At 40.4% G+C, this 12,989-nt stretch overlaps 1 protein-coding gene across 1 annotated transcript in view; it reads left to right on the top strand.

Annotated features, from left to right (window-relative positions):
* Window positions 1-538: 538 nt before the first annotated feature.
* The window catches only part of APPBP2 (amyloid beta precursor protein binding protein 2), a 33,142-nt gene continuing 20,691 nt past the window's right edge, over window positions 539-12,989 (top strand). The window contains exons 1-2 of the mRNA XM_019511115.1: window positions 539-696; window positions 12,783-12,871. Of these exons, the coding sequence (XP_019366660.1) occupies window positions 556-696; window positions 12,783-12,871 (230 nt within the window). The 5' untranslated portion in view covers window positions 539-555. The remainder of the gene's footprint in view (window positions 697-12,782; window positions 12,872-12,989) is intronic.

The raw sequence follows: 12,989 nt of genomic DNA, 5'->3' as shown, positions 1-12,989 counted from the left end.
GGACTCCAAGCAGGAGATGTCTCTCTCTCATTCCTGGAGGCTCTCTCTCATGACAGACCCTCAGCCAGACAAATGTCCCTCTATCCTGAAGGTTTATATCCCAGGGGACTCCCAGCAGGAGATAAACCCTCCAAGACGGAGGGACATCTTGTAGGTGACTCTCAACAGAAGATATCTCTTAGTCCTGGAGGTTTATCTTGCGGGTGACTTTCAGCAGGAGATGTCTCTCCATCTTGGAGGCTTCATTTCCCGAGGGACTCTCAGCAGGAGATGTCTCCCTCAGCCCTGAAGGTTTATCTCCTGGGGGACTCTCAACACGAAATGTCTCTCCATCCTGGAAGTTTATCTTGTGGGGGACTCCCAGCAGGAGACGTGTCCCTCAGTCCTGGAGGCTTCATGTCCTGAGAGACTCCCAGCAGAGACGCGTCCTACTTCCCTGGAGGCTTCGTGTGCTGAGGGGCTCCAGCAGGGGACGCCCCCCTCAGCCCGCGGGGGCGGTTGGGCGGGGCGGGGGCGGGGCGAGCCGTGTCTGGGAGGCGGTGCCGCACAGCCAAGATGGCGGCGGTGGAGCTGGAGTGGGTGCCTGAGACGCTGTACAACACGGCCATCTCGGCCGTGGTGGACAGCTACGGCCGGGCGCGGCGCCGCGACATCCGCTCGCTGCCCGAGAACATCCAGTTCGACGTATACTACAAGGTGAGGTGAGGCGGCCCTGACCCGCCCGGCCTAGGCCCGGCCCCGCATCCCCTCTGCCGGCCCGGCCCGCAGCGCTGGGGGGGGGGTTTCCTCTGGTAAATACAGCTTCAAAATGAAGTCTGTTATGGTTCCCCCCCCCCCGCTCTGGGCCGGGATGCAGTGCTCCCCGCAAGGTGTGCACGCTCTTGTACACTTCCAGCCTTGCATGGCTCACCCCCCCCCCAGTGTCTTCCCCAGCCCACAGCACTGGGTGGGACTGGGAAGGATGACTTCCCCTGCATGGGGCAGGGTGGGGTTGTATTGATTTCATAGATTTTTTTTTTTTTTTTTTTTAGGGTTGGAAGGATCCTAAAAATTATTACTAGTTCATCGATTATTATTAGATCATCTGGGTCGGGATTGTTAGTCCGACCCCTGCTCTGGGCAGTGAAGAGCTCTAAGGTCGAGTGACCCTGGTCTTGGCTCCTTTTAAACACCTGCGGTATGGGGGAGGCTCACTTTCCCTCTGCGCGCTAGGTGCTTGTAGGGTGGAGGCCTGCACGTTTCGTGATGGATACAGAAAAGTGCTTCTTGGGGGGGGAGGGTTGGGGGTCTCTTTGGAGCTGCCTGTCTCTATGCTTGCTTGGGTTCAGTGGCGGTATGTCAGCGTTCAGTGTAGGCAAACGAGGAGAAGGGTGTCCGAGGACACGATACATAATTTTCATTGCAACCATTCAGGAAGGCTTAAGGAAAGTAAGGGGTCCGCTCCGAATAAGATCCCCTCAGATTCAGTGCGACCATTCAGAAAGGTTTTCAGGGAAGGGAAGGGGTCCACTCCAAATAAGATCCCCTACAGATTAGTTTTCAAACAGTTGGGGATCTTATTTGGAGTTGGACCCCTTGCCTTTTGTCAAACCTTTCCAAATGGTTGCTGAGGGGATCTTATTAGGAGCGGACGCCTTCTCTTTCATTAAACCTTTCTGAATGGTTGCATTGAATCGGATTCACACCGAGTTCATAAGATGAAAGCAAACTACCAATCTACCTGACTCATGAGAGATTTTTTTGTTCTAGTTTCCTCTTTCCACTCATGTAAAGGAGGGTATGCTGCTTTGTTTGGGAGATGCTAGTGTACATGTTGCATTAAAGAGTTGTCTAACCTTAGGAATAATTTTCTTCTCATAATCCGTCACATAGGTTTGTTAGTAACTTTAATTGTTTGGGGGGTTTTTCCCCCCCTAATGGTTTGTTGATGTACTCTTTAGCAAATATCGGCCTCCGGGATCTGCAAGATGTGTAGGTTTGTTAGGAACTTGGTAACTTTAATTTGGGGGCTGAATCTGATGATCTTGCGAGGTCCCTTCCGGCCCTAATGTCTGTGAAATCTATGAAATTGTTTATTTTTCCTCTAATGGTTGGCTGGTATGTTCTTTAGCAAATATCAGCCTCACGGATCTGCAAGATGTATGCAGCATGTGTTTGCATTCTCTAAAAATGTGTTGATTGATATAACTTCCACATACTGATTAAATTAAACTACATTGTACTGCTTGTTCTGTGTGTTGCATAATAGTTAGTACTATTGTCTTCTACATTTTCACTTTGTGTCTTCGTTTATTTCCTGTCTCTGCAGGGCAGACAGTTGTGTTTAACAGTCATGCTTAAGCATATCCCGTACATAGATGTAGCCTAATGTAGATTCTGCTGTAAGAAACTCTTCATTCAGGGTGAACCCTGTTAACTCCAGCAGAGCTCAGTGTGAGACATTTGCTTTCATAAAACTCATTATTGAATCAGGCCATAGTAGCTAAACAGTCATTGTTCCATGAGGTTTGTGTGTGTCTGTCAGTGATTCTCAACTGGGTGCCATTTGTATTTTATTTTTATATATAGATATATTATTTAGTTGTTTCCTTTATGCATTTGCCAGGACTTCTGTTTATCCTGTTTTTCATTATTTCCTTCTATAATTATTTAAGTCCATTTCCCCTGTTTGTGGCCTATCTTTTGGCAGCAGAGAAAAAGAGAAACAGTGCTAAAAATGAAAATGGAGTTGTGAAACAAGAAAGGGGGGAAAAAGGCACAGGTATACAGATGCAGGTAGAACAGTCAAAATAATTCACTTTTTTTTTAGGATTGTTTGTTTTTTGTTTTTTGTTTTTTCAGTCTGACTCTTCCTTTGGAGCAGTAAGAAGTGGAGTTTTGGTATCTCCCTAAAGAAGTTGATATTGGTTTGATCTCAGGCAGCAGTTTTCAACCTTTTTGACTCAAGGCACACTTGGGGGAGTGGGGGGGAACAGCTTTTGGTTTTCACTCCTTTGTTGTTGTTTTTTTGCTACAGAAAAATACTAGAGCTATTTTCCTGTTGCAAAGAACTCGGAAAGACTCCAGCTTTGGATTTCTGTTTGAAGTCTTTGGGTTTAACTTGTGCAAACCTAACAGTGCTACTGACTTTGTGTGGCAGCCTATGGCACCCTTGAAAGGATATCAGGACTCCCCAGGGTGCCCTGGTTGAGACTCACTGGTCTAAGCCAGTGGTCTTCAAACTTTTTTGATCGCGCACCCCATCAGTAAGAAATTTTTGAGTATGCATCCCCAATATATGTATATTTATATAAATATAAATAGAAGTTCTAATATTTTCTTCCTGCACCGCAGTGGATCGTCTTGCACACCCCTTGGGGGGTGTGCACCCCACTTTGGAGACCATTGGTTCAGGCTGTTGGGATCAGTGGTATATACCAGTTACTTTCAAGAAGAGGTAGACAGCAAGCTGCTTAAATTTGCCAGTGATCCAGTTCTTCAGATAAATAACAATTACTGGGGGACTGGGAGACTAAGTAGCTCTTTACAAAACGGTAAAATAAACTTTTTGTATTGTGTGAAGGATTTAGTATTTGCTATCAGTAGAAAGAAGGTACTGGATTATTTGGACCAATAGGTTTTTTCAGTTTCTGGGTCAGTGATTCTCAACCAGGGTACCCTGGGGGGTCTTGAGAGCCTTTCACGGGTGGTGCAGGGTGCTGTGCGATGTTAACAGTGTTAGGTATTCACACATGATTCACAAGGTAAACTTGGAGGCCATGGCCCCACGAGAAGGGGAGTGCAGTTGCTATGGGGAAAAAAGCAGCGACACAAATTTGTGCTGCAGCTTTTTACCCTAGTGTACACCCCTGCATGTTGGGTTAATGTAGGGAAAAATGCTTTCCCCTGCAGCTTTACCTGGGGCCCTGGGGGGCTTCCCGGGTAGCAGTGGCAGCGATCAGGGCACGTGGAGCCTGGCTGGCAGCTGGAGCATGGCTCTGGCTGGTTAGACTCCAGTTTTGGGTGGTGCATGTTGTTGCCATGTGTCCCACCTCACTTTTTTCTGATGCATTTTTTTGTTTGTTTGTTTTTTTTGGGGGGGGGTGTTTGACACCACAAGATCCTGGTATAAAAAAACCAAAAAACCAACTGCCACCATGCTACTAATTTGCAGCGTGGTGGATGTGTGCATGTGGGGTGTGTGTGCAGTTTGTGGCACCACAGATGGGTCTGCAGCACTGCAAACCACACATGTACACCCAGAGGTTTCAAATGAATCGTGTCAAAAACATTCTGATCTGTTGGGATCTTTCTAAGTTTTTTGGCAACAGAAGAATTGCTTCATTGTTTTTTCTGGCATTTTCCAAGAGGTGCCTTGAATTAGTCAAGGGGTCCCTTGTGCCTGAAAAGGTTGAGAATAATTTATCTAAGTAAGCTACTCCTGATGGGATTTTTCTGCCCCTGTCTACTTGATTTGGGATTCCTTTAATGTAGTTGTGGGGGCATCCCCTTCTAAAACTGCATTACTTGTTTTCTTTCCTACACTGATTATAGTTTTGCATCAATAGGCTAATGAATATAACCCATGTAGCTCAGACACAGGTAATGTGAATTGTTATCAACTCCTCCTTTTATGTGTTTTTTAATTTTTTTTAATTGTTGGGCTTGTATGACTTGAAAAAAATTGTTGGTTTTTTTTTTTTTTTAATGGCTGTTGAAATAATTACCAATGGTAATAACTGAGAATGGCATTTAGTGTACCTAGACAATATTAAGCTACTGCCTTTAATAAATGCACTATAATAGAATTTAAATTTCTCATTATTAAAATAATTTTTGGAGAACAGCAAAGTGAATAACTGCTCTGTTCAATGAAATATTCTTCATGTTGGAATGTGTTTAAAATCCAAATGCTAGATTATGAAGTTAGTATACAATTGATACCATTCACACATCGAGGACGCTATGTCATCTTGCTATGTGTTCTGGTAACCCAAATGAGAAACACTCCTGGCTAATAAGGTCTTGAAATGATTAGTTCAACAAGATACTTCTCTAAGAGGAAAAACAGCAGGAATAAACAGAAATTTGCTGAAGCAGCACGTGGCTAACAATAGCATGCCCACTCTGCCTGGCAATGATGTTTTGTGATTCTTAGCATTGGTGACGTTATCTGTCCTCCAGCTGATTGTGTCTGAATTTCATGCATGTATGTCTAACTTTGCTTAACATGATGGTAAATAATTACAGTCTTGGGTGGGGGGGGAAGTTTGTTAACAGCAATCCCATGTCTCCTAGGATTTGTGACACCTGGACAGCTGACTCTGTGAGGGAGGCAACAGTAAATTTACTGTGGAAGTAACTGTAGCTATTCCTTCAATTTAAGCTTTTTTTGACCAGAGTAGTATGAACAAGGCGGCTTGTATATAATAGGTATACAGGCATATCTCATTTTATTGCACTTCGCTTTATTGCGCTTCGCAGATGTTGCGTTTTTTACAAATTGAAGGTTTGTGGCAACCCTGCATCAAGCAAGTCTATCGGTGCCATTTTTCCAACAAATGATGGTTAGCATTTTTTAGCAATAAAGTATTTTTTTTAATTAAGGTATGTACATTGTTTTTTTAGACATAATGCTATTGCACACTTAATAGACTACAGTATAGTATAAACATAACTTTTATATGCACTGGGAAACCAAAAAATTCGTGAGACTCGCTTTATTGCGATATTCGCTTTATTGTGGTGGTCTGGAACCGAACCCGCAATATCTCCGAGGTATGCCTGTATTACATTTATAGTATAAATAGGCACTGTGTCTTATGGAGGGTGCAGAAAGCCTTAAGTGGGCGCGTCACATTTGTAGGATTTTTGCCGTGACTGTTCTGTGTAATTTCTTAGAGACTTAGTCAAAACTCTTGTTTCTGTGATTTTTAGTACGCTGTATTTTTTTAGCAGAATATGGGAAAGACTGTTCTCTTTACCCTCCCCTTCCCCCCCACCCTCCATGTACAAAAAGAGCATCTTTCAGAAAATCAACCAAGAATATGAACAAATTAATTGATTATAAGGCTGGAAAAGGACTGTTGTGATCATCTAGTTTGATCTCCTGCATAACAAAGACCATAGGGCCTCCTTGGCATAATTTGTATTTGAACTAAATCACCCATTATTAAAAGAGAGGTTTTTAGTAAAATTAATCCTTCAAAGCATAGCTACATTGTTCCGATGGTTAACTTATCTCATTGTTTAAAAAAGAAACTTTTTTCCCTAATCTGAATTTGTCTAGCTTCATTCTTGGCCCATCTTGTCTGCTAGATTGAAAAAGCCTTCAGTTCTTCCCTTATCTTTCTTCCCCATGTAGGTACTTACAAACTGACCAAGTCACCTCTACCCCTTTCCTTCAGAGATAAAATTAAGCTTCTTGAGCCTTACCTTGTAAAGCCTGTCCAGTGCTTGTGGCTCTTTTTTCTGAAGTCCCTTCTTGAATTGTGGACATCAGAAATGGACGCAGCTTTCTAGTAGCTGTGATGCCAACGTAAGGCACAGCAATAATACAATCTCTCTACCCCTGAAATAACATTGTATTTATCTGTAACTTCCTTTATCCTTGTATCACAGCAATGTCACACATTTTAATTTTGCCTTCATTGTAAATATATATTTACTTAAACAGTATTAACATATTTTCTTTTATCCTTTTTCATGTTGGGATGGAAGTGAATAGAAAAACTAGAAAAAGATTGCTATTTTTTGTCTGCCAGAGGGATAAAACCAACATGAAATCTAGGAGTGGGGGAAAATTGCATAGTTCACTTTCTCAAAGACTGCTACCACTTTTTGGTGTTATTATATATAACTAAAGGTCACTGCCCAAAACATCTTGTGGTCCGTTAGACAATAGACAACGGATGGATGAATACAGAAAAATGCGGAAGTACTGTGGAACCATGAGACAGCACTGGTCAGCACGACGGGCATTAGGCATAGCACGCTGGCATTCGGATTACCGTCAAGTCTCTTTTTTGGTGAGCAACATGGCAATGAAAGGATTTGAAGGAAAATAATGAGTAGTGAATATTTATGAAGAGGTCCAAAGCCTGACTGTCATCATAGCTTCATAGTTTCTAGGGTCAGAAGGGACCTGAGCAGATCGAGTCTGACCCCCTGCCGTGGCAGGAAAGACTACTGGGGTCAAACGACCCCAGCAAGGTGTACATCTAGCCTTGTCTTAAAGACCCCCAGGGTAGGAGCCAGCACCACTTCTCTTGGAAGTTGGTTCCAGATCCTAGCTGCCCTGACCGTGAAGTAGCGCCTCCTGATGTCTAATCTGAATTTACCCTCTGCCAGCTTGTGACCTTTATTCCTGGTCACTCCTCGTAGTGCACGGGGAACAGGGACTCCCCCAGTGCCTGCTGGTCCCCTCTGACATGAGTGAAAGCATGAAAGTGCTTATTTGAAAATGTAGTAAGTGGGAAATAAGCCAGAACGGACTGAAACGGGTTCATTTCAGAATGTAGTGAGGAATGATAGACTTGGTGGAAGTCGGTTCTGAGAGTCTTTGGGATGTTTCTTACGTTTGATGGAAGAAGGGGGTGAGTAAGTAGAAGAGGGGGGTAGAGTGAGATGATGTCAATGCAGCAGCCTTTGAAAGCAGTTGTAAAAATATGGACTGACAGCCTGATTTTCTTTAGTTTGAGTTGTGGCAACATCGCAGTTCACCTTTCAAATAGCAAGAAATTTGTTTTAATTGGAGTTATGTGGAAGGATGCTGAGCTGGGCTTCTCTTGACCACAGTTGATGGAACTGGAAGGACGACCAGCATGCATTCTGAAGTTTGGCCAATTTAAAACAATAGTATGCTAAAATAACACGCGTCTGATTTTTAAATTAATTTGATGAAACCTGTACTTTTTTTTTTGCAAAAGTGTGTTAGACATTGTGGTATTGTCATTTTGGTAAGACAGTAGCCTTCATTTTTTTATTTTTTTTTATAGCCGCTCTATCATTTATTCACAGATGATTCTACCATGGTCATCACTGGAATCTTAGAACCCCGAATTATTTAGTTAAAGATATGTGAAATTAACTTAGAGCACTCCATTAATTTAGACTGATTTCTTCTAATTTGATAGGCTGCTGCTGGTCATCTTATTTTCCTTATACAAATAAAAGAATTACAGAAGCCTTCATTAAAGGCTTCTTCATATTTATTTTTAACTGTGTCCCAAGAGATTTGGGAGACTCAATTGATATGATAAGGGGCCTTTTGAAAGATAATTTCACTATATTGGAACTGAGTGGTATCATTAATAGAATTTTGTTTTGGAGACCGTATGCCAGGCTTCCACGTTTCTGCAGCTGTATTGTAGGGGCTATAGCCTTTGGTTTGAGGTATTGATTTTTCTCACCCCTGCTCTACCCCCTTACTGTAGGAAGAGAATTCAAATGCCTCTATAATTGTACAACTCTGTCTCAGTTTTCTGAGCAAAAAGAATTTTGCTACCAAGAAAAAAGGGCTGAAGAGAAATTGCCTACTAATTTTACAATAGGAGGAAAACAGGCAGTTAAACAGGGGTTCTCACAATGATGCTTTTGACTCAGGATGGCTTAAATTTATGCTTTGCTTCCTATTTTTGGAGTTAGACTTAATGCTGCTGCACTGTCTGTACTTCTTGACTGAGTGGGAAGCCATTTTTAGTGTTGCATAATTTTTTCTGTAGATGTCTGGTTTGAAGTGTCTTTCAAAACTTCTGAAATTGTTTTAAAAGCTGAGGACCTCAATTAATTTTGGACACAAGTTTGCATTCAATTATAAGGTAGCTTAAGATGAGTCTAAAATGGTCTGTCTTTACAGAAACATATTTTCATAGCTTCATATTTTACAGCAATGCTAGATTAGTGGTATGTTTCTTCATCCTGTTTTTTGGGGGTGGGTTTCTTCTTTTTGATAGGACTCAGCAGAATCTCTAGTCAGGAATTTTAAGTTTGTATGCATATTCTGCAACAGACAGCAATTTTTTCTATCCATAGGTTGCTTAATGCTGATCGCTTGAGACGCTAGAATAAATATAAAAATCATTGTTTGCAAGTAGTTCTCAATCTGTTAATGAGCAGGATTTGAATTTTTTGGGAAATCTTTCTGACACTGATCATATTTTAAAGTTGCCTGGTTTTTCTATCAAACTAGTTATCTATTAGGTTTGAAAATTATAGCTTTGAGGGTCAGCAAGGAGGCAGAAGATTTGAATCTTGAGTTATTTCCTTTAAAATCTTGGCCAGTATTTAAAGAAATTGAATATGAACAGTAGTCAGAATTTATACCAGTGAAAAAAGAAATAGCTTTGTCATTTGAGTGCTAGAAATGCTAAAGTCTCTACTAGTGAAAAAGAAGAAAAGATCTGCAGGTGTCAGTCATGGAACAGAAAATAGCACTACTGTAATATCTCCCATACCATATTATAAGTGTATTAATAATTAGTAGTTCATATTCAAGAACCTGCCTGAAGATATAAGCTAAAAAGTCCACAAGTGAGTCAGAACATCAATAGAATAAGAAACCTTGACAATAAGTATAAGTTGTGTCCCTGTCTATATTTTCTCTTAAATGCCAATTTGAAACATTTCATGACAGAAAGTAAGTTCTGGATTTTGTGATGTAAAGTTATTACCTCAACTTTTAAACAGCTAGATTGAGGGAAATGGGAGCACTCAGCATAATTCATGGAAGTATAGTTTCTTCTGCAGCAGTGTCCTCCCTTTAGCAGTCAAAGAACATCTAGTACTGCTGTGAAGTACTCCCTTTCTTTGCTGACCTCAACTTGTTTGAAGAACAGTGCTACACATAGATTGATATTACTTTAAAAGGCTTGTAAATTTTTGCAACAAAGTGTATGGCTTATAGGAAAGTGTGCATTTCTTGCTATTGACAGTATTAGGTCAAAGTCTTGCTGTAGGTTAAGATTTTTGTCCTAATAACCAATCCTTGTGTTTTGTAGAACCAACATAATGTTAAGTGCTGCTCTTGAGTGCTTAATACTGCATTTCTGGCTAGTAAAGGTGGTCTTAGCTCTCTCATTCTAATCCTTCTTACCTTCTTTTTACTGTTTTTGAGCAAGCAACACCATTCCAAGTGAAATATGTAACCTCTCAATATTGTAATAAGGAAATATATAAATTACATGTGTTATCAGTAAAAGTACTCTAGGGAATAACGCCTCTGAAACAGTGGTTCTTAACCTTTTTAGGCTCGAGGTATCCTTCATTAGTCCTGAGGCATTCCTCAGGAAATGTCAGCTCTTAGTTTTCACTCCTCCTTTTTTGATGACAGGAAAAATAATAGAGCAACTTATTCATTGCAAAGAACTCAGAAAGACTGCAACAGGTCTGAATGTTTTTGAAATTGTGGATTCCCATGTAAAATCTCTGGGTTTATCTTGCGAATCATATTTTGCCTATCTTAAAGCACCTTTGAAAAGATCTCGAGGCATCCAGGGTACTGCAGCATCCTGGTTGAGAATCACTGCTCTGAAAGAAGTTAAAAACACACAGCTGAAGTCCATAGCAAAAACAATTTACTGGCTGTTTGTTTTTAAAGGACCCTTTAAAGCTATTCCTTGCATGTAGCTTTTGCTTCCTTCCTTTCTTCCTTTATTTTGCAGAAACTGAAAACAAAATATTTATTTATATGTGAGAGCTAAATGTTCAATGTACTTGCAGCTGTAAGAATGGGTACTACATTACTAGGTTTATTCTGGTACAAACAGAGACCTGCTGCTGTTGGGTCTTGATGTAGTGGTCTTATTCAGTGCTCGTTGAAGTTAATGAACACGGCCTTAGTGAATACATGGCATAAAAATAGATTCTTCTTCTGACTCTGAAGGTAAGGAAAATGTAAAGAGTGCAAAAGGGTGCTTTGCCTACGTTACCTAGTGTAGCACGTTAAATGTGCCTTGTAGGTGCTTTGGAGTGGAGCTGGCAGACTGAGGCAGGCAGGCCCCGTCTGCAAACCAGCTTGGGCCCAAATCGTACAGATGTTTTTACAAGTAACTTGACTTGTTTGAGTGCCCCTCTTTAAGGCAATAGGAGTACTCATGAGCAAAGGGTTCCTGGGGTCAAGGCACAAGCTGTGGGTTGGTGAAACAGCTTTTGTTTCTGGATCTTAGTCTTTCCATTTAAATGATTGGATCTTTTGAGTTGGTTGGCAGTGACTAAAAAGATTGTAGCAGACTTAAGAAAAACTAAAGTATTTTGTTTTGGATTCTGTGAAGATTTAAAAAAAATGCTCAAGTTAACTGGCATCCAAGAAACTATACTCTCTCACTTTAGCTGATCAGATTTTTTTTTTTTTTTTAGTTGAATGCTTCAACTGACAGAAGGTAAAGGGACTTTATTGACTAACCACGTTGCAAAATGACTTTCTGGTCTTCTGTTATCAATAGCATGGGTTGTTTATATCTTGATTTGAGAGTGATCTAATTGACTGGCCTCTGTGTATTTTGACTTGTACACTGCTTTCATTTTGTATTACGGTCAGTCCTGCGAGTAGATTTCTGGTTTCCATGTATTAGCTCAGTGTTATTTGTCCAAATTCAAACACTGCAGGAAAAATATTTCCAAACAATCTTTGTGCTACATTTTTGTATCTGTTATATACTACAAACATTTTCTATTACACTTAGTAAAACTTAGATGTTGGACCTAAAGAAATACCAACTCTTTTCCTTTCTCTTAGGATTAAGGGTACATTGATCACAGTAGAATACATAATGTAGTAAACAAATCCGTGTTGGCTTATGCTCCAGAAAACTGAAGAATTGGCAAGCACTGACTAATTTTTCCTAACAGCACTAAGCTGTTAAAGAAACAGTGCTGTTTCAGTGTTCCTAATATGGTGTTAACAGCAGTGGAGCATACATTTTACATATCTGGGGGAAAAAAAAGTAAAAGTACATCAGTGTCCAATGACTAAGTGGAAAATGTCTAGTATCTTCTCATTTCTTTCTGTAGCTGCTGAACAGAAGTCATATTTCAGTTGAGGTTGAAAATGTGGATGGGGAATGCAATTGCGCTTTGGTTTGTAGCCTGTATCATTAGCAGGTTCAATAGTGACATCTACAGAGCTGTCAATACCCTTTTACATGCCGCTATGCATTGTGTAGCATCGTTTTGTACTGAACATTAACACAATCCAACTGTTCAGTCTGTGAGATCTGATGGAGTCAGATTTCAAATGCATTAAAAATGTTCCACTTGTGAGTGGGCAGTACTACCCCACAAAATGCAATTAAACTGATATATTCTTTAGCTCATTTTTACTCAAGAAAACTCAGCATTTTTCTGTGGTGGAGTGATGGGGTATCTTTATAACGTACAGGTCACTGAAGAGATTTCTAATAAATCCACTTGCCAACTCTTTGTTTGTGTAAGATAAGCTGTATATATTTTTGCCTAATGAACTGACATCTCAGTAACCATAAGCTTATCAGTTAATGGAGCAACAATGGCAAGTTGTATTGGACATAAAATATAGTCCTAGGCACTGATTTCTGATAGCTGTCCACCTTCCACACTTCCTTAATACTTTTGTTCAACTTGGGTTTTCCTTTGGAATAACTATTGTGTGGTGATAACATGTTCCTGTGATAGCAATCCCATTCTGAGTGATCGTTTACCCATTTTAGGTAGCCTACTGTAGCTTACAAATAGGATGAGTAAAGACTTGACTTATGATCTTATTATCATACCGTTTTCTCCTCTCCTTGTAATCTTAACTTTTGTTTTTAACAATGTGCTTCTTTTAGCTTTACCAACAAGGCCGCTTATGCCAGCTTGGCAGTGAATTCTGTGAACTGGAAGTTTTTGCAAAAGTGCTACGAGCTTTGGATAAAAGGTAACTGTTAGTATATTGATTAATTGCATCTAATTTTTTCATGTCTTACTGTAGTTGCACTTACTGGAAAGTGTTATGCAGAGTGTTTTTTTTTTTTTTTTTTTTTTTTTTTTAAAAT

This window comes from Gavialis gangeticus, unplaced genomic scaffold (genome assembly GCF_001723915.1).
Source record: "Gavialis gangeticus isolate Ggan-Ray unplaced genomic scaffold, GavGan_comp1, whole genome shotgun sequence".
Lineage (NCBI taxonomy): Eukaryota > Metazoa > Chordata > Crocodylia > Gavialidae > Gavialis > Gavialis gangeticus.
This window is presented reverse-complemented; position numbering and strand designations above follow the sequence as displayed.